The sequence below is a fragment of the Scyliorhinus torazame genome, chromosome 4 (assembly GCF_047496885.1).
Source record: "Scyliorhinus torazame isolate Kashiwa2021f chromosome 4, sScyTor2.1, whole genome shotgun sequence".
NCBI lineage: Eukaryota > Metazoa > Chordata > Chondrichthyes > Carcharhiniformes > Scyliorhinidae > Scyliorhinus > Scyliorhinus torazame.
The window spans coordinates 219,605,289-219,621,255 of NC_092710.1; the positions used below are offsets into that span (position 1 = coordinate 219,605,289).

The 15,967-nt window shown below is 46.0% G+C and overlaps 1 protein-coding gene across 6 annotated transcripts in view; it reads left to right on the plus strand.

Moving 5' to 3' along the window:
• Window positions 1-15,967, plus strand: part of tbc1d32 (TBC1 domain family, member 32) — a 452,053-nt gene that overhangs the window by 66,268 nt on the left and 369,818 nt on the right. For all 6 annotated transcript variants that reach the window (XM_072499364.1, XM_072499359.1, XM_072499363.1 and 3 more), the window contains 2 exons: window positions 2,014-2,085; window positions 2,472-2,597. In XM_072499364.1, the coding sequence (XP_072355465.1) occupies window positions 2,014-2,085; window positions 2,472-2,597 (198 nt within the window). The remainder of the gene's footprint in view (window positions 1-2,013; window positions 2,086-2,471; window positions 2,598-15,967) is intronic.

Here is a 15,967-nt window from a genome sequence, read left to right on the forward strand (position 1 = left end):
AACAAACCTGTTGGACTTTAACCTGGTGTTGTAAGACTTCGTACTATATTTAATTTGACTCTAATTCTGACATTTCCTTTGCTGTAATATCATCTGTTTCTTCTGTCACAGAGAACAGGGAACTGAGGAGGTGATGACAGGATAGTATTGTCACTGGACTAGTAATCGAGAGGATGTGGGTTTGAATCCCACCACTGCAGACGGTGCAATATGAATTCAATAAAAATGTGGGATTAACCATTAAATCATTGTCACTTGTTCACTAATGTCCTCTCGGGAAGGAAATCTATTTTTCAAGGTCTGGTCCACATATGGCACGAAGGCCACAGCAATGTGGTTGACTCATAAATTCACGGGCAATTAGGGATGGACAACAAATGCTGGTCTTGTGAGCGGTGCTCGTATCTCATGAAAGAATAAAGGGAAACATTTCAGGGTAGCATAGTGATTAGCACTCTTGCTTCACAGTGCCAGGGTCCCAGATTCGATATCCAGCTTGGGGCACAGTCTGTGTGGAGTCTGCACATTCTCCCCGTGCCTGTGTGGGTTTCCTCCGGGTGCTCCGGTTTCCTCCCACAAGTCACAAAAGACATGCTTGTTAGGTGAATTGGACATTCTGAATTCTCCCTCCATGTACCCGAACAGGTGCCGGAGTGTGGCGACTAGGGGATTTTCACAGTAACTTCATTGCAGAGTTAATGTAAGCCTACTTGTGACAATAAATATTATTATAAATAAATTGCACAATCTTAGTACAACATGTTCCAGTTACAGAAAATTCGATACACATTTATTTTTAAATATGGACATTAAATCCTGATATTTATCCTGATATTAAATCCCGATAGCCTGTACTGGCTAGATTACTATTGAACAACTATTATAAAACCCTTCATCGTTGGCATCCTTACATCTACAACAATGATGGACAAGCTTCAAGCAATCCAATGGAGAGTCTTCATATGGCACACTTTTTACAGTGGCCGAAGAGGCCACTTGTGAGACAAGGTCTACCACAGCTATCAGGAATCATTGTAGGTTGTTGTTTTCGGTGTTGGCATCTGTTGCCACCGATCAGTGTGGTGGTGCAGGAAGTGACACCATTTTTCTCTCATCAGCTAGTGACTCCCAGGTTTGATAATCGATGTTTACTGTCTTTATGTCAAACTTGTAAGCATCATTGAAATAAAGCTTTGGGCATCCAACTGGTCATCTGACTTTGCTGCCTCACCATATGGAAAGTTCTTGGATATGCAACCGTCATCCACCTTGCAAATGAGCCTGAACCAATGAAATTCCTTTGTTTGATGTGTACTAATAAACCAGGGAGCTCTGCCTTTACGAGGACTGCAGGGTTCATGATTTTGTCTCTCCATAAACCCATAATGTTCTGCTATCGGGATTTAATTTCCAAAGTTGGAAATCTTTGAGCTTCTTGTTAGCTGTAAATAGACCATGTTTCACAGCCAGAGAGCAAGGTGCTGAGAACAAAGGCATTATAAACCATCGGCTTGATGTTATCCATGCATGTTTCATGAGTTGTCAAAAGGTGGTAACCACTTTCCCTATGCATATGTCAAGTGTTGCATCATGGGACAGATTGTCTGTCACCATGGACCCAACGTTCGATGCTGTGTTATTTAGTGTGATCAAGGGTGGAACTGGAACATCTTGTCCCATGGCCATAGTTTTCTTGACATCAGTTAGCTTATAGTCAAGGGAACATTAATCTGAAATCCCTAATATATATGTAGTACATTAAATTTGCCATAAGATCCTGGAGCAAAAATGTATCCAGAAGGTAATGTGTATTTACAAGTGTCTTCCTGGCTAAGGATTTTTATCAACATCTTCGAGTCCAGTGTGCAAACTGATGGTTTCCATGTTGCATGGAAGATTTCTATGAAAGATTTATTCGCATCATGTGTTGTGGAGAGGCATGTGTTAATTAAAGCTTTTAATAAGACTTTAAATAATTAAAATTAGTAAGTACAATTTAATATTTTACTGCAGAGCTACACATTTCTGAATCAGGAACAATTACAGATTATCGTAGGAAGAATGGATCCCAGCCAACCAAAGGAGGTAAGAGTTATTTGTGGGATTTATTTGGTGTCCACTATTTTATTGCAGATGACAATGTTTCTGGAGTACTTTTCTGTTGTCGTGGCAGTTGAAGACAAATTGTGTAAGTGAATGTTTTGGCTGGTTTCAGCAAACAGACAAAAGCTGGCAAAGTAAACAGTTCAATTTTGTAGCCCTGAGCAAACTCCCTCTGTTCTCAATCTGACTTGGCAGTATAATCTTTACAGTTGCCCATTTAAGCATATGTAAGACTACTCTGAGATTGTAAGACCTTTGTCATTAATATATATATTATAGACTATTTTTAATATTAGCTTTTTCTTTTTCTTTAAAGATTAGAATTTGCAATTCTTTTGTCAGAAATTGATCAAATTTCTTTTATTTAGGTTCGACGGGAGGCTTTGCAGACGCTCTGTTGTGCTCCTCCATCTGATGTATTGAATTGTGAATGCTGGGTCACTCTTCGCAGGCACCTTGCAACAGCTCTTTCAGATCCAGACCCTACACTGAATGTAATTAATTTAAAATAAACACTCCAATTTACTAAGTATTGGTACGCAGCTAGTGGTTTAGGAATAAAGTAAGGGGCAAAACGGTGACACGGGCGGCATGATGGCGCAGTGGTTAGCACTGCTGCCTCACAGCTCCAGGGACCCGGGTTAAATACCAGCCTCGGGTGACTGTGTGGAGTTGGCACTTTCTCCCCATGTCTGAGTTTCTTCTGGGTGCTCCGATTTCCTCCTACAGTCCAAAGATGTGCAGGTTAGGTGGATTGGCCATGCTAAATTGCCCCTTAGAGTCCAAAAGGTTAGGTAAGGTTACTGGCTTACGGGGGAGAGTGGAGGTGTGGGGTGCTCTTTCCAAAGGCCAGTGAAGATTCGATGGGCCGAATGGCCTCCATCTGCACTGTAAGGATTCTATCTTCTATCTAATTTTATAGTTAAACCTTTGTGTTTATTGATAACTCTATCTTTGCCATACATTTGATTAGATGATTTAGGATCTATTAGGGGTGCATTCCTCCTGCTTACATAAATCAAATATTAAATACTTGGGAGATTTTGGAAAAAATGTGCATCCCTGGCTACTCTGTCTTGCATTCATAAAGTAAATCTTCAGAAGGCCACTCTAGGATGAGTTAAATCTGTTTCGCCTCTGATGTGGAGAAATAACTTGATGTAACAACACCTTATAGCACCTTTAACATAATTTTTTTTTAAAAAGCTGCTTCACAGAAGCATTACAGAACAAAATATGACACCAAGCCAGATACGAATATACTTTCAGGTGGCCAGAGGTTTGGCCAAAGACGTAGGTGTTGAGAAATATCTTGTGTCTTAAAGGAGAATAGCGAGTTCACTGTCCATGTGGAGTTTGCACATTCTTCCCGTGTCTGCATGGGTTTCACCCCCACAACCCAAAGGTGTGCTGGTTAGGTGGATTGGCCACGCTAAATTGCCCCTTAATTGGAAAAGAAAAATAATTGGCTACTCTAAATTTATAAAAGAAAAAGAAGAGCGAGATAGAGAAGGGAATTCCACAGATAAGGGCCTAGTGTGCTGAAGGCATGGCCACTAGTGATAGAACAATTAACAGGGGTCCAAGACGCCAAAAGCAGATGAATACCGATATCTCAAATTGTAATCTTTTAAAATGAGGAAGGGGAAGGCCACAGAGGGATTTAAAAACCATGGGAGGGTGGGGAGAGGAATTTTAAAATCAAAATTTTGTTTAACCAGAAGCAAATGTAAGTCAGCAAGGACTTGCTGTGAGTTCGGACATGGACAGCAGAGTTTAGGATGACCTCCAGTTTATAAGTTTAATGTGGGAGGCCAGCGAGCATATATTTGAATAGTCAAGTGTGGAGGTAACAAAGGTATCGATTAGGGTTTCAGCAACAGATGAGCTGAGATGGGCAAAGCCGAATGATAGAGAGGTGGGACTTGGTGATGTTGCAAATATATGGTTGGCCGATCGTCTTAGAGCCAACTATGGGTGGCATGATGGCACAGTGGTTAGCATTTCTGCCTCATCGACAGGGCCCTCGGTTAGATTCTGACCTAGTCTCTGTGGAGTTAGCACGTTGTCGCTGTGTCTCGTGGATTCCGTCCCTGTGTCTCGTGGATTCCGTCCCAAGATATGCAGGTTAGGTGGATTGGCCATGCTGAATTGCCCCGTAGTGTCCAGGGATGTGTAAGGTAGGTTATGGGGATAGGGCGGTGGAGTGGAGCTGGGTAGAGTTCTCTTTCGGAGGATCGGTGCAGACCTGATGGGCCGAATGGCCTCCTTCTGCGCTGTAGGGATTCTACACGATTATTACAATTCTGAACAGACTTGTTCAGTCTTAGACAGCTGCCAGAGAGAGGGATGGAACAGGTAGCTCGGTCACTTAGTTTGGTGTGGGAACCTAAAAATAGTGACTCCAGTCTTCCTAATATTAAATTGTAAAAAATTCTGCTTATTCAATACTGATGCCAGCGTTCTCCGGCCGCGGAAATTCCCGCCCGAGGTCAGTGGACCTTTACGTGGTCCGCATCCTGCCCTTGGGCGATCTTGCGGTGGGCGCAGCCGAAGAATCTAGATCCGAACGCCAAATAAGCAGTCTGATAATTTATCAACAGTGGAGGCGTTGAAAGAGGTGGTGATGAAGTAGAGATGGGTGTTATCAGTGTACATCTGAAAACTTACTAGCTCTGCCTTCGGATGATGTCACCAGGGGTTGCATGTAGATGAGAAATAGGCTGGGGCCAAGAATAGATCCTTGGGGGACATAAGAAGTCACAGTGTGGGAGAAGGAAGAGAAGCCATTGAAAGTGATAGTTGTTTATGATTGAGGAGACTGTGGCATAGATACATAGAAGATAGGAGCAGGAGGAGGCCTTTTGGCCCTTCGAGCCTGCTCCGCCATTCATCACGATCATGGCTGATCATCCAACTCATTAGCCTAATCCTGCTTTCTCCCCATAGCCTGATCCAATTCTCCCCAAGTGCTATATCCAGACGCCTCTTGAATATATTCAAAGCTTTAGCATCAACTACTTCCTGTTGTAATGAATTCCACAGGCTCACCACTCTTTGTGTGAAGAAATGTCTCGTTATCTCTGTCCGAAATGGTTGACCCATAATCCTCAGACTCTGACCACACCCATCAGTGGTAACATCTTCCCTGCATCTACCCTGTCTAGTCCTGTTAGAATTTGATAAGTCTCTATGAGATCCCCCCTCATTCTTCTGAACTCCAGCGAGAACAATCCCAACCTAGTCAATCTCTCCTCATCTGACAGTCCCGCCATCCCTGGAATCAGTCTGGTAAACCTTCCCTGTACTCCCTCGAGAGCAAGAACATCCTTCCTCATAGAAGGAGACCAAAACTGCACACAATTCTCCCAAGTGTGGCCTCACTAAGGCCCTGTGCAATTGCAGCAACACATCCCTGCTTCTATACTCGAAACCTCTCGCAATGAAGGCCAACATACCATTAACCTTCTTTACCGCCTGCTGCACCTGCATGCTTACCTTCAGCGAATGGTGCACAAGGACACCCAGGTCCTGCTGCTCACTCCCCTCTCCCAATTTACAACCATTCAGGTAGTAATCTGCCTTCTGTTGTAGCTTCCAAAATGAATAACCTCACACTTATCCAAATTATACTGCATCTGCCATTGATTTGCCCACCTGTCCAGATCTTGCTGTAGGGTCCCTGCATCCTCGTCACAATTCATCCTCCCACCTAATTTGGTATCATCTACAAACTTTGAGATATTACATTGTGTTCCCTCATCTAAATCATTAATATATATTGTGAATAGCTGGGGTCCCAGCACCGATCCCTGTGGTACCCCAGTGGTTACTGACTGCCAATTTTAAAAGGACCCATTAATCCCTACTCTTTGTTTCCTCTCTGCCAAGTTTTCTATCCACCTCAATACGTTTCCCCCAATCCCATGCGCTTTAATTTTGCACAATAATCTCTTGTGCGGGACTTTGTCAAACGCCTTCTGAAAGTCCAAATATACCACATCGACTGGCTCCCCCTTGTCAACTGTACTGGTTACCTCTTCAAAGAATTCCAACAGATTTGTCGAGCATGATTTTCCCTTCATAAATCCATGCTGACTCTTGACTGATCCTGCCACTGCTTTTTAAATGTTCCGCTATAAAGTCCTTGATAATGGACTCAAGCATTTTCCCCACTACCGATGTTAGGCTTACTGGTCTATAATTCCCTGCTTTCTCTCTACCTCCCTTTTTGAATATCGGAGTGACGTGAGCTACCCTCCAATCTGCAGGGACAGTTCCAGAGTCTATAGAATCCCGGAAGATGACTACCAATGCATCCACTATTTCCAGAGCCACCTCCTTAAGCACTCTTGGATGCAGATTTTCAGCCCCTGGGATTTATCTGCCTTCAATCCCATCAGTTTTCCCAGCACCATTTCTCTACTAATGTTGATCTCCCTCAGTTCTTCCCTCTCACTAAACTTTTCATTCTCCAACGTTTCTGGGATCTGACTTGTGTCCTCATTTGTGTAGACAACCAAAGTATGTATTCAATTGCTCAGCCATTTCTTTGTCCCTTATGCATTCCCCTGTTTCTGTCTGTAGCGGGCCTACATTTCTCTTTACCAATCTCTTTCTCTTCACATATCTGTAGAAACCCTCAGTGTCAGTCTTTATGTTCCCTGCAAGCTTCCTTTCGTACTGTACTTTCCCCTTCTTAATCAATCCCTTTGTCCTTTGCTGAATTCTAAACTGCTCCCAATCCTCAGACCTATTATTTTTTGTTTCCAATCTGTATGCTTCTTCCTTGGATTGGATACTATCTCTAATTTCCTTTGTAAGCCATGGATTGGCCCTCTTACCCCCATTGCTTTTGTGCCAGACAGGAATGAACAGTTGCTGTATTGCCTCCATGCGTTCCTTGAATGTTTGCCATTGCCTATCCACTGTCATCCCTTTTAAGTAAGTGGCGTAGTGGTATTGTCGCTGGACGAGTAATCCAGAGACCCAAACTAATGCCCTGGGGACCCAGAATCCCACCATGGCAGATGGTGAAATTTAACCATGAAACCACTGTTGATGGTCATAAAAACTCACTAATGCCCTTTAGGGAAGGAAATCTGCCATTCTTATCTAGTTTGGCCTACATGTGAATCCAGACTCTTGACAATATGGTTGACTCTTAAATACTCTCTGAAATGGCCTATCAAACCACTCCGTTCAAGGGAAATTAGAGATGGGCAATAAATGCTGGCATAGCCAGCAACGCCCAAATCCCACGAATGAATTTTTAAAATGTTTTTTTTCTGCTGCTGGAATTTAAATTCAAATAATAAATCTAGTATTGAAAACTAGTCTTGGTAATGGTGACCATAAAACTATCACCATCAATTGTCGTGAAGACCCATCTGAAAATCTGCCATCCTTACCTGGTCTGGCTTGTATGTTTCTCCAGACCAATGACCGTGTGATTGCCACTTTGCTGCCCCCTGGAATGGTCTAGGAAGTCACCCAGTTCAAGGGCAATTAGGCCTTGCCGGCAATGCTCATATCTCATCCACAATAAAAAAAAATCTTGGAGACATAGAGTCGAGAATCAAGGTAGGATTAATTTGTAATCTCATAGCAAAGGATTTTATGGGGGAAACTCATCAAACTACAATAGTGTTTCACATTAGGTTTGAGAGTCTTAAGTGAAACAAATTACATGGGTTTGAGCAGTTGGATAGGTTAATTTAAAAGGTATGGAGCTGTGCAAACACAGTGGTTAGCACTGTTGCTCCACAGCGCCAGGGTCCCAGGTTCGATTCCCAGCTTGGGTCACTGCCTGTGCAGAGTCTGCACGTTCTCCCCGTGTTTGCGAGGGTTTCCTCCGGATGCTCCGGTTTCCTCCCACAAGTCCCGAAAGATGTGTTGTTAGGTAACTTGGACATTTTGAATTCTCCCTCTGTACCCGAACAGGCGCCGGAATGTGGCGACTAGTGGCTTTTCACAATAACGTCATTGCAGTGTTAATGTAAGCCTACTTGTGACAATAAAGATTTTTATTATAAGCAGTGGCAAGCCTATAAGAAATCATTCAAAATTTTTGACGCAAACACGTTCTATTCTGGAACAAAATTCCCATTTGAAAAGTGATCCAGCCTTCGTTGACACAAAACAATTGATAATTTTAGGTTAAAAGAGGCTTAAATACTGTGAAGAATGATAATAAGCCTAATGATTGGATGATATGAGTTTTAGAATCCAGTAAAGGACGACCAAAAAATTAATCAAAGAGGAAAAACCAAATTGAGTAAACTGACAAGAAATGTGAAAACAAATTGTAGTCTTCATGTAATATATATATATATATATATATATATATATATATTTTTTATATATATATATATATATATATATATATATATAAGTAGCACAAGTGACTTCTGGAGGCGACCATAGAGTGAGCGGTCGCACATTTGGCAGCTCCCGCTCATGGTGGTCTTTTTGTGGTCTTTACGCTGGTTTGTTGCTGGAATTTTGTAGAGGAGAGGTTCAGAAGTAAGAATAGAAGAAATTGACCCCTAGTTTATGGAGCTGCGGTCCAGAAGTAATCGGAAAAGCACGAACCAGGTGGTGGTGGTGAGGAGCGGACAACGCACGTGGAGATGGCGGACGAACAGGGTCGGACCCTGTCAGCTCAGTGGTCGATGGACCAGTTGGTGAGCTACTTAAATGAGAAGTTCACCCAACAGCGGAAGGAGAGTGCGGAGGACCTGGCCTAGGCAGTGGACTTGATCAAGGCGGTGTTTGACTGCATGGAGACGAGACTGGCAGCCCAGGGACAGGCGATCCAGAGGTTGGAGGAGCAGCCGGGAAACGGGAGGAACAGTCCACCCCGATGGCAGCAGAGATTGGGATGCTGCGTGGCCAGCAGAAGAGACTGCTGGAGAAAGTGGAGGACCTGGATAATCGTTCTCGGAGGCAGAACATTCGGATCGTGGGTCTGCCGGAGGGAATTGAGGGATCGGATGCTGGTGCGTATGTGGGGAAGATGTTGGAGAAGCTGCTTGGAGAAGGTGCGTTTGATCGCCCGTTGGAGGTGGATCACGTGAAACGTTCGGGGACTGAATGGGCCAGTCAAAAGGGGCCGTGTGTTCGCCCTCTTCAGGCAACTGAAGACGGATGTGGCTATTTTGCAGGAGACACATATGAAGGTGGGGGACCAGGTTGGGTTAAGGAAGGGATGGCTTGGGCAGGAGTTCCATTATGGATTAGACTTTAAAACGAGGGGGGTGGCAATTCTGGTCAATAAGCCGGTGGCATTCGAGGTGGGGAATATAGAGGCGGACCCTGGGAGTAGATAAATTATGGTTAGTGGGAAATTAGAGGGAATGGCCATGGTATTGGTGTATATATATGCCCCAAACTCGGATGATGTTGAGTTTGTTAGACTGTGTTGGGGAAGATCCCGAACCTGGACTCTCATCGATTGAGTATGGGGGGAGATTTCAACACGGTCCTGGATCAAAGGCTGGATCGGTTGTGTGCCAGGTCTGGGAAGGTATCAGCTATGGCAAAGGAGCTGCAGGGGTTTATGGAGCGCGTGGGGGGGTTGATCCATGGAGATTTGGGAGGCCAAGGAGTAAGGAATTTTCATTCTACTCCCATGTGCACAAGGTGAATTCCCGGATAGACTTCTTTGTGTTGGACAAAACGCTGCTGGCTGAGGTGGTAGATGCTGAATGTTCAGCAATTGTGGTGTCAGACCACGCCCCACACTGGGTAGGACTGCAAGTTAACAAAGGAAAGGCCCGGCGTCCCAGTGAAGGTTAGATGTGGGGCTGTTAGCTGAGGAGGAGTTGTGTGAGCGGGTGAGGGAGGCCATTCGGAGATCTATAAAGATCAATGTCACAGGTGAGGATTCGGCTGGGATGGTGTGGGAGGCACTGAAGGCAGTTATTAAGGGGGAACTCATCTCAATTCTGACCCATAAGGCTGAGTGGGTGAAGTTAGACAGGCTGGGAGGTGACATTTTACAGGTGGACAGGAGGTATCATAGATTACCATAGAATTTACAGTGCAGAAGGAGGCCATTCGGCCCATCGAGTCTGCACCGGCTCTTGGAAAGAGCACCTTACCCAAGGTCAACACCCCCACCCTATCTCCATAACCCAGTAACCCCACCCAACACTAAGGGTAATTTTGGACACTAAGGACAATTTATCATGGCCAATCCACCTAACATGCACATCTTTGGACTGTGGGAGGAAACCGGAGCACCCGGAGGAAACCCACGCACACACGGGGAGGATGTGCAGACTCCGCACAGACAGTGACCCAAGCCGGAATCGAACCTGGGACCCTGGAGCTGTAAAACAATTGTGCTATCCACAATGCTACCGTGCTGCCCTTAAATGACGGGCTTCTGAAGGAGCGTCAGAGACTGCAGCTGGAATTTGGGCTCCTGACCACAGGTAAGGCGGAGGGACAACTTAGGAGGGTAAAGGGGCGGTCTACGAGTATTGGGAAAAAGCCAGCAGGATGCTGGCGCATCAGCTGAGGAAACATGAGGCAGCGAGAGGGATTCGCTAAGTAAGAGATGCAGGGGGGACGGTGTTTTTGGATCCAGGCGGGGGTGAATGATGTGTTTCGGGAATTTTACAGTGGATTGTATAAATCGGAACCCCAAGCCGGGGAGGAGGGTATGAAGCGATTTCTGGGGGGCTGGAGTTTCCGAGAATAGATGAGGAGTTGGTGGAGGGTTTGGGAGCCCCAATTGGGCTGGGGTAGATTATAGACGAAGTGGGGGCAATGCAACCAGGTAAGGCCCCGGGGCCTGACTGATACCCGGTTGAGTTTTATAAAAAGTTTTCCGGGCTGTTGGGGCCGCTCCTGGTAAAGGCTTTTAATGAGTCCAAGGAGCTGGGAGGGCTCCCCACTATGTTATAGCAGGCAGCGATTTGCCTTATTTTGAAGCGGATAAGGATCCAGAGAGTTGTTGGTCCGGTCCTGCCTCCCCTTCGGCCGGAGACGTGGGAAGGACGGCACCAGTCTGCGTACAAAATCCCGCACCTGTAAGTATCTAAAGTAATTCCCTCTCGCCAGCCCAAAATCCTCCTCCAGCGTCCTCATGCTCGGAAAGCTCCCTTCAAAGAACAAAGAACAAAGAAATGTACAGCACAGGAACAGGCCCTTCGGCCCTCCAAGCCCGTGCCGACCATGCTGCCCGACTAAACTACAATCTTCTCCACTTCCTGGGTCCGTATCCCTCTATTCCCATCCTATTCATGTATTTGTCAAGATGCCCCTTAAATGTCACTATCGTCCCTGCTTCCACCACCTCCTCCGGTAGCGAGTTCCAGGAACCCACTACCCTCTGTGTAAAAAAACTTGCCTTGTACATCTACTCTAAACCTTGCCCCTCTCACCTTAAATCTATGCCCCCTAGTAATTGACCCCTCTACCCCGGGGAAAAGCCTCTGACTATCCACGCTGTCTATGCCCCTCATAATTTTGTAGACCTCTATCAGGTCGCCCCTCAACCTCCTTCGTTCCAGTGAGAACGAGTTTATTCAACCGCTCCATACCAGGCAACATTCTGGTAAATCTCTTCTGCACACTCTCTAAAGCCTCCACATCCTTCTGGTAGTGTGGCGACCAGAATTGAACACTATACTCCTAGTGTTGCCGAACTAAGGTTCTATACAGCTGCAACATGACTTGCCAATTGTTATACTCAATGCCCCGGCCAATGAAGGCAAGCATGCCGTATGCCTTCTTGACTACCTTCTCCACCTGTGTTGCCCCTTTCAGTGACCTGTGGACCTGTACTCCTAGATCTCTCTGACTTTCAATACTCTTGAGGGTTCTACCATTCACTGTATGTTCCCTACCTGCATTAGACCTTCCAAAATGCATTGCCTTACATTTGTCCGGATTAAACTCCATCTGCCATCTCTCCGCCCAAGTCTCCAAACAATCTAAATTCTGCTGTATCCTCTGACAGTCCTCATCACTATCCGCAATTCCACCAACCTTTGTGTCGTCTGCAAACTTACTAATCAGACCAGTTACATTTTCCTCCAAATCATTTATATATACTACAAACAGCAAAGGTCCCAGCACTGATCCCTGTGGAACACCACTGGTCACAGCCCTCCAATTAGAAAAGCATCCTTCCATTGCTACTCTCTGCCTTCTATGACCTAGCCAGTTCTGTATCCACCTTGCCAGCTCACCCCTGATCCCGTGTGACTTCACCTTTTGTACTAGTCTACCATGAGGGACCTTGTCAAAGGCCTTACTGAAGTCCATATAGACAACATCCACTGCCCTACCTGCATCAATCATCTTAGTGACCTCCTCGAAAAACTCTTATCAAGTTAGTGAGACACGACCTCCCCTTCACAAAACCATGCTGCTTCTCACTAATACGTCCATTTGCTTCCAAATGGGAGTAGATCCTGTCTCGAAGAATTCTCTCCAGTAATTTCCCTACCAGTGAAGTAAGGCTCACCGGCCTGTAGTTCCCTGGATTATCCTTGCTACCCTTCTTAAACAGAGGAACAACATTGGCTATTCTCCAGTCCTCCGGGACATCACCTGAAGACAGTGAGGATCCAAAGATTTCTGTCAAGGCCTCAGCAATTTCCTCTCCAACCTCCTTCAGTATTCTGGGGTAGATCCCATCAGGCCCTGGGGACTTATCTACCTTAATATTTTTTAAGACACCCAACACCTCGTCTTTTTGGATCTCAATGTGACCCAGGCTATCTACACACCCTTCTCCAGACTCAACATCTACCAATTCCTTCTCTTTGGTGAATACTGATGCAAAGTATTCATTTAGTACCCCGCCCATTTCCTCTGGCTCCACACATAGATTCCCTTGCCTATCCTTTAGTGGGCCAACCCTTTCCCTGGCTACCCTCTTGCTTTTTATGTACGTGTAAAAAGCCTTGGGATTTTCCTTAACCCTGTTTGCCAATGACTTTTCGTGACCGCTTCTAGCCCTCCTGACTCCTTGCTTAAGTTCCTTCCTACTTTCCTTATATTCCACACAGGCTTCGTCTGTTCCCAGCCTTTTAGCCCTGACAAATACCTCCTTTTTCTTTTTTGACGAGGCCTACAATATCTCTCGTTATCCAAGGTTCCTGAAAATTGCCGTATTTATCCTTCTTCCTCACAGGAACATGCCGGTCCTGAATTCCTTTCAACTGACACTTGAAAGCCTCCCACATGTCAGACGTTGATTTGCCCTCAAACATCCGCCCCCAATCTAGGTTCTTCAGTTCCCGCCTAATATTGTTACAATTCGCCTTTACCCAATTTAGCACATTCATCCTAGGACCACTCTTATCCTTGTCCACCAGCACTTTAAAACTTACTGAATTGTGGTCACTGTTCCCGAAATGTTCCCCTACTGAAACTTCTACCACCTGGCCGGGCTCATTCCTCAATACCAGGTCCAGTACTGCCCCTTCCCTAGTTGGACTGTCTACATATTGTTTTAAGAAGCCCTCCTGGATGCTCCTTACAAACTCTGCCCCTTCTAAGCCCCTGGCACTAAGTGAGTCCCAGTCAATATTGGGGAAGTTGAAGTCTCCCATCACCACAACCCTGTTGTTTTTACTCTTTTCCAAAATCTGTCTACCTATCTGCTCCACTATCTCCCGCTGGCTGTTGGGAGGCCTGTAGTAAACCCCCAACATTGTGACTGCACCCTTCTTATTCCTGATCTCTACCCATATAGCCGCACTGCCCTCTGAGGTGTCCCCCCGTAGTACAGCTGTGATATTCTCCCTAACCAGTAGCGCAACTCTGCCACCCCTTTTACATCCCCCTCTATCCCGCCTGAAACATCTAAATCCTGGAACGTTTAGCTGCCAATCCTGCCCTTCCCTCAACCAGGTCTTTGTAATGGCAACAACATCATAGTTCCAAGTACTAATCCAAGCTCTAAGTTCATATGCCTTACCCGTAATACTTCTTGCATTAAAACTTCAGGCCACCAGACCCGCTGTGTTCAGCAACTTCTCCCTGTCTGCTCTGCCTCAGAGCCACACTGTCCCTATTCTCTAGTTCTCCCTCAATGCTCTCACCTTCTGGCCTATTGCTCCCGTGCCCACCCCCCTGCCATACTAGTTTAAACCCTCCCGTGTGACACGAGCAAACCTCGCGGCCAGGATATTTATGCCCCTTCAGTTTAGATGCAACCTGTCCTTATAAAGGTCACACCTGCCCCGGAAGAGCTCCCAGTGGTCCAGATAACGGAAACCCTCCCTCCTACACCAGCTGTTTAGCCACGTGTTTAGCTGCTCTATCTTCCTATTTCTAGCCTCACTGGCACGTGGCACAGGGAGTAATCCCGAGATTACAACCCTAGAGGTCCTGTCTTTTAACTTTCTGCCTAGCTCCCTGAACTCCTGCTGCAGGACCTCATGCCCCTTCCTGCCTATGTCGTTAGTACCAATATGTACAACGACCTCTGCCTGTTTGCCCTCCCCCTTCAGGATGCCCTCTACCCATTCGGAGACATCCTGGACCCTGACACCAGGGAGGCAACATACCATCCTGGAGTCTCTTTCACGTCCACAGAAGCGCCTATCTGTGCCCCTGACTATAGAGTCCCCTATTACTATTGCTCTTCTGAGCTTTGACCCTCCCTTCTGAACATCAGAGCCAGCCATGGTGCCACTGCTCTGGCTGCTGCTGTTTTCCCCTGATAGGCTATCCCCCCCGGCAGTATCCAAAGGGGTATATCTGTTCGAGAGGGGGACAACCACAGGGGATTCCTGCACTGACTGCCTGCCCTTTCTGGTGGTCACCCATTTCTCTGCCTGCACCTTGGGTGTGAACACATTTATATAACTGCTATCTATGACGCTTTCTGCCACCTGCATGCTCCTAAGTGCATCCAATTGCTGCTCCAACTGAACCATGCGGTCTGTGAAGAGCTCCAGTTGGGTGCACCTTCTGCAGATGAAGCCATCCGGGATGCTGGAAGCCTCCCGGACCTGCCACATCTCACAGTCAGAGCACTGCACCCCTCTAACTGACATTGCGTCAATTAATTAATAAATTAAAATTAAAAGTAAAGTTACTGTTAACTATCTGTTTCCTAGCACTAGATTTCTACTATAAATGTGAAAGCTAAATATAGTACTCTCGATCTCTGGCTTAGATACCCCTCTAAATTATAATTAAGTAATTATGTTTAATTAGTTACCAATGCTTAATTTTTTAAATTTCGTGTAGATTCCCACCCAGCCACTCGGGTCACAGCTTTTCTGTGATGTCACTTCAGTTTCCCCACCCCCCCCCCACACACAATTTGAAAAGGTAATAAAAGTAAAAATGAGTAAAAATCACTTACTTACCTTCTGAGGGTCTTAGATGTTCTCAGGTTCTCTCCCTGACAGAGACTGCTCCTCCTCCTCCTCCGAACGGCTCCGGAAACTAGTCCGTGATCTTTTTAAATCTCCGCTCCGACTCGCAGCTCCCGCTCTTTTTAAATCTCCGCTCCGACTCGCAGCTCCCGCGCTTTTTAAATCTCTACTCCGACTCGCAGCTCCCGCTCTTTTTAAATCTCCGCTCCGACTCGCATCTCCCGCGCTTTTTAAATCTCCGCTCCGACTCACAGCTCCCGCTCTTTTTAAATCTCCGCTCCGACTCGCAGCTCCCGCGCTTTTTAAATCTCCACTCCGACTCGCAGCTCTCGCGCTTTTTAAATCTCCCGGCTCTCTCTCTCCTCCCGCGCTGTTTTCAATGTCCCGGCTCTCTCTCCTCCCGTGCTGTTTTCAATGTCCCGGCTCTCTCTCCTCTCGCGCTGTTTTCAATGTCCTGGCTCTCTCTCCTCCCGCGCTGTTTTCACTGTCCCGTCTCTCTCTCCTCCCGC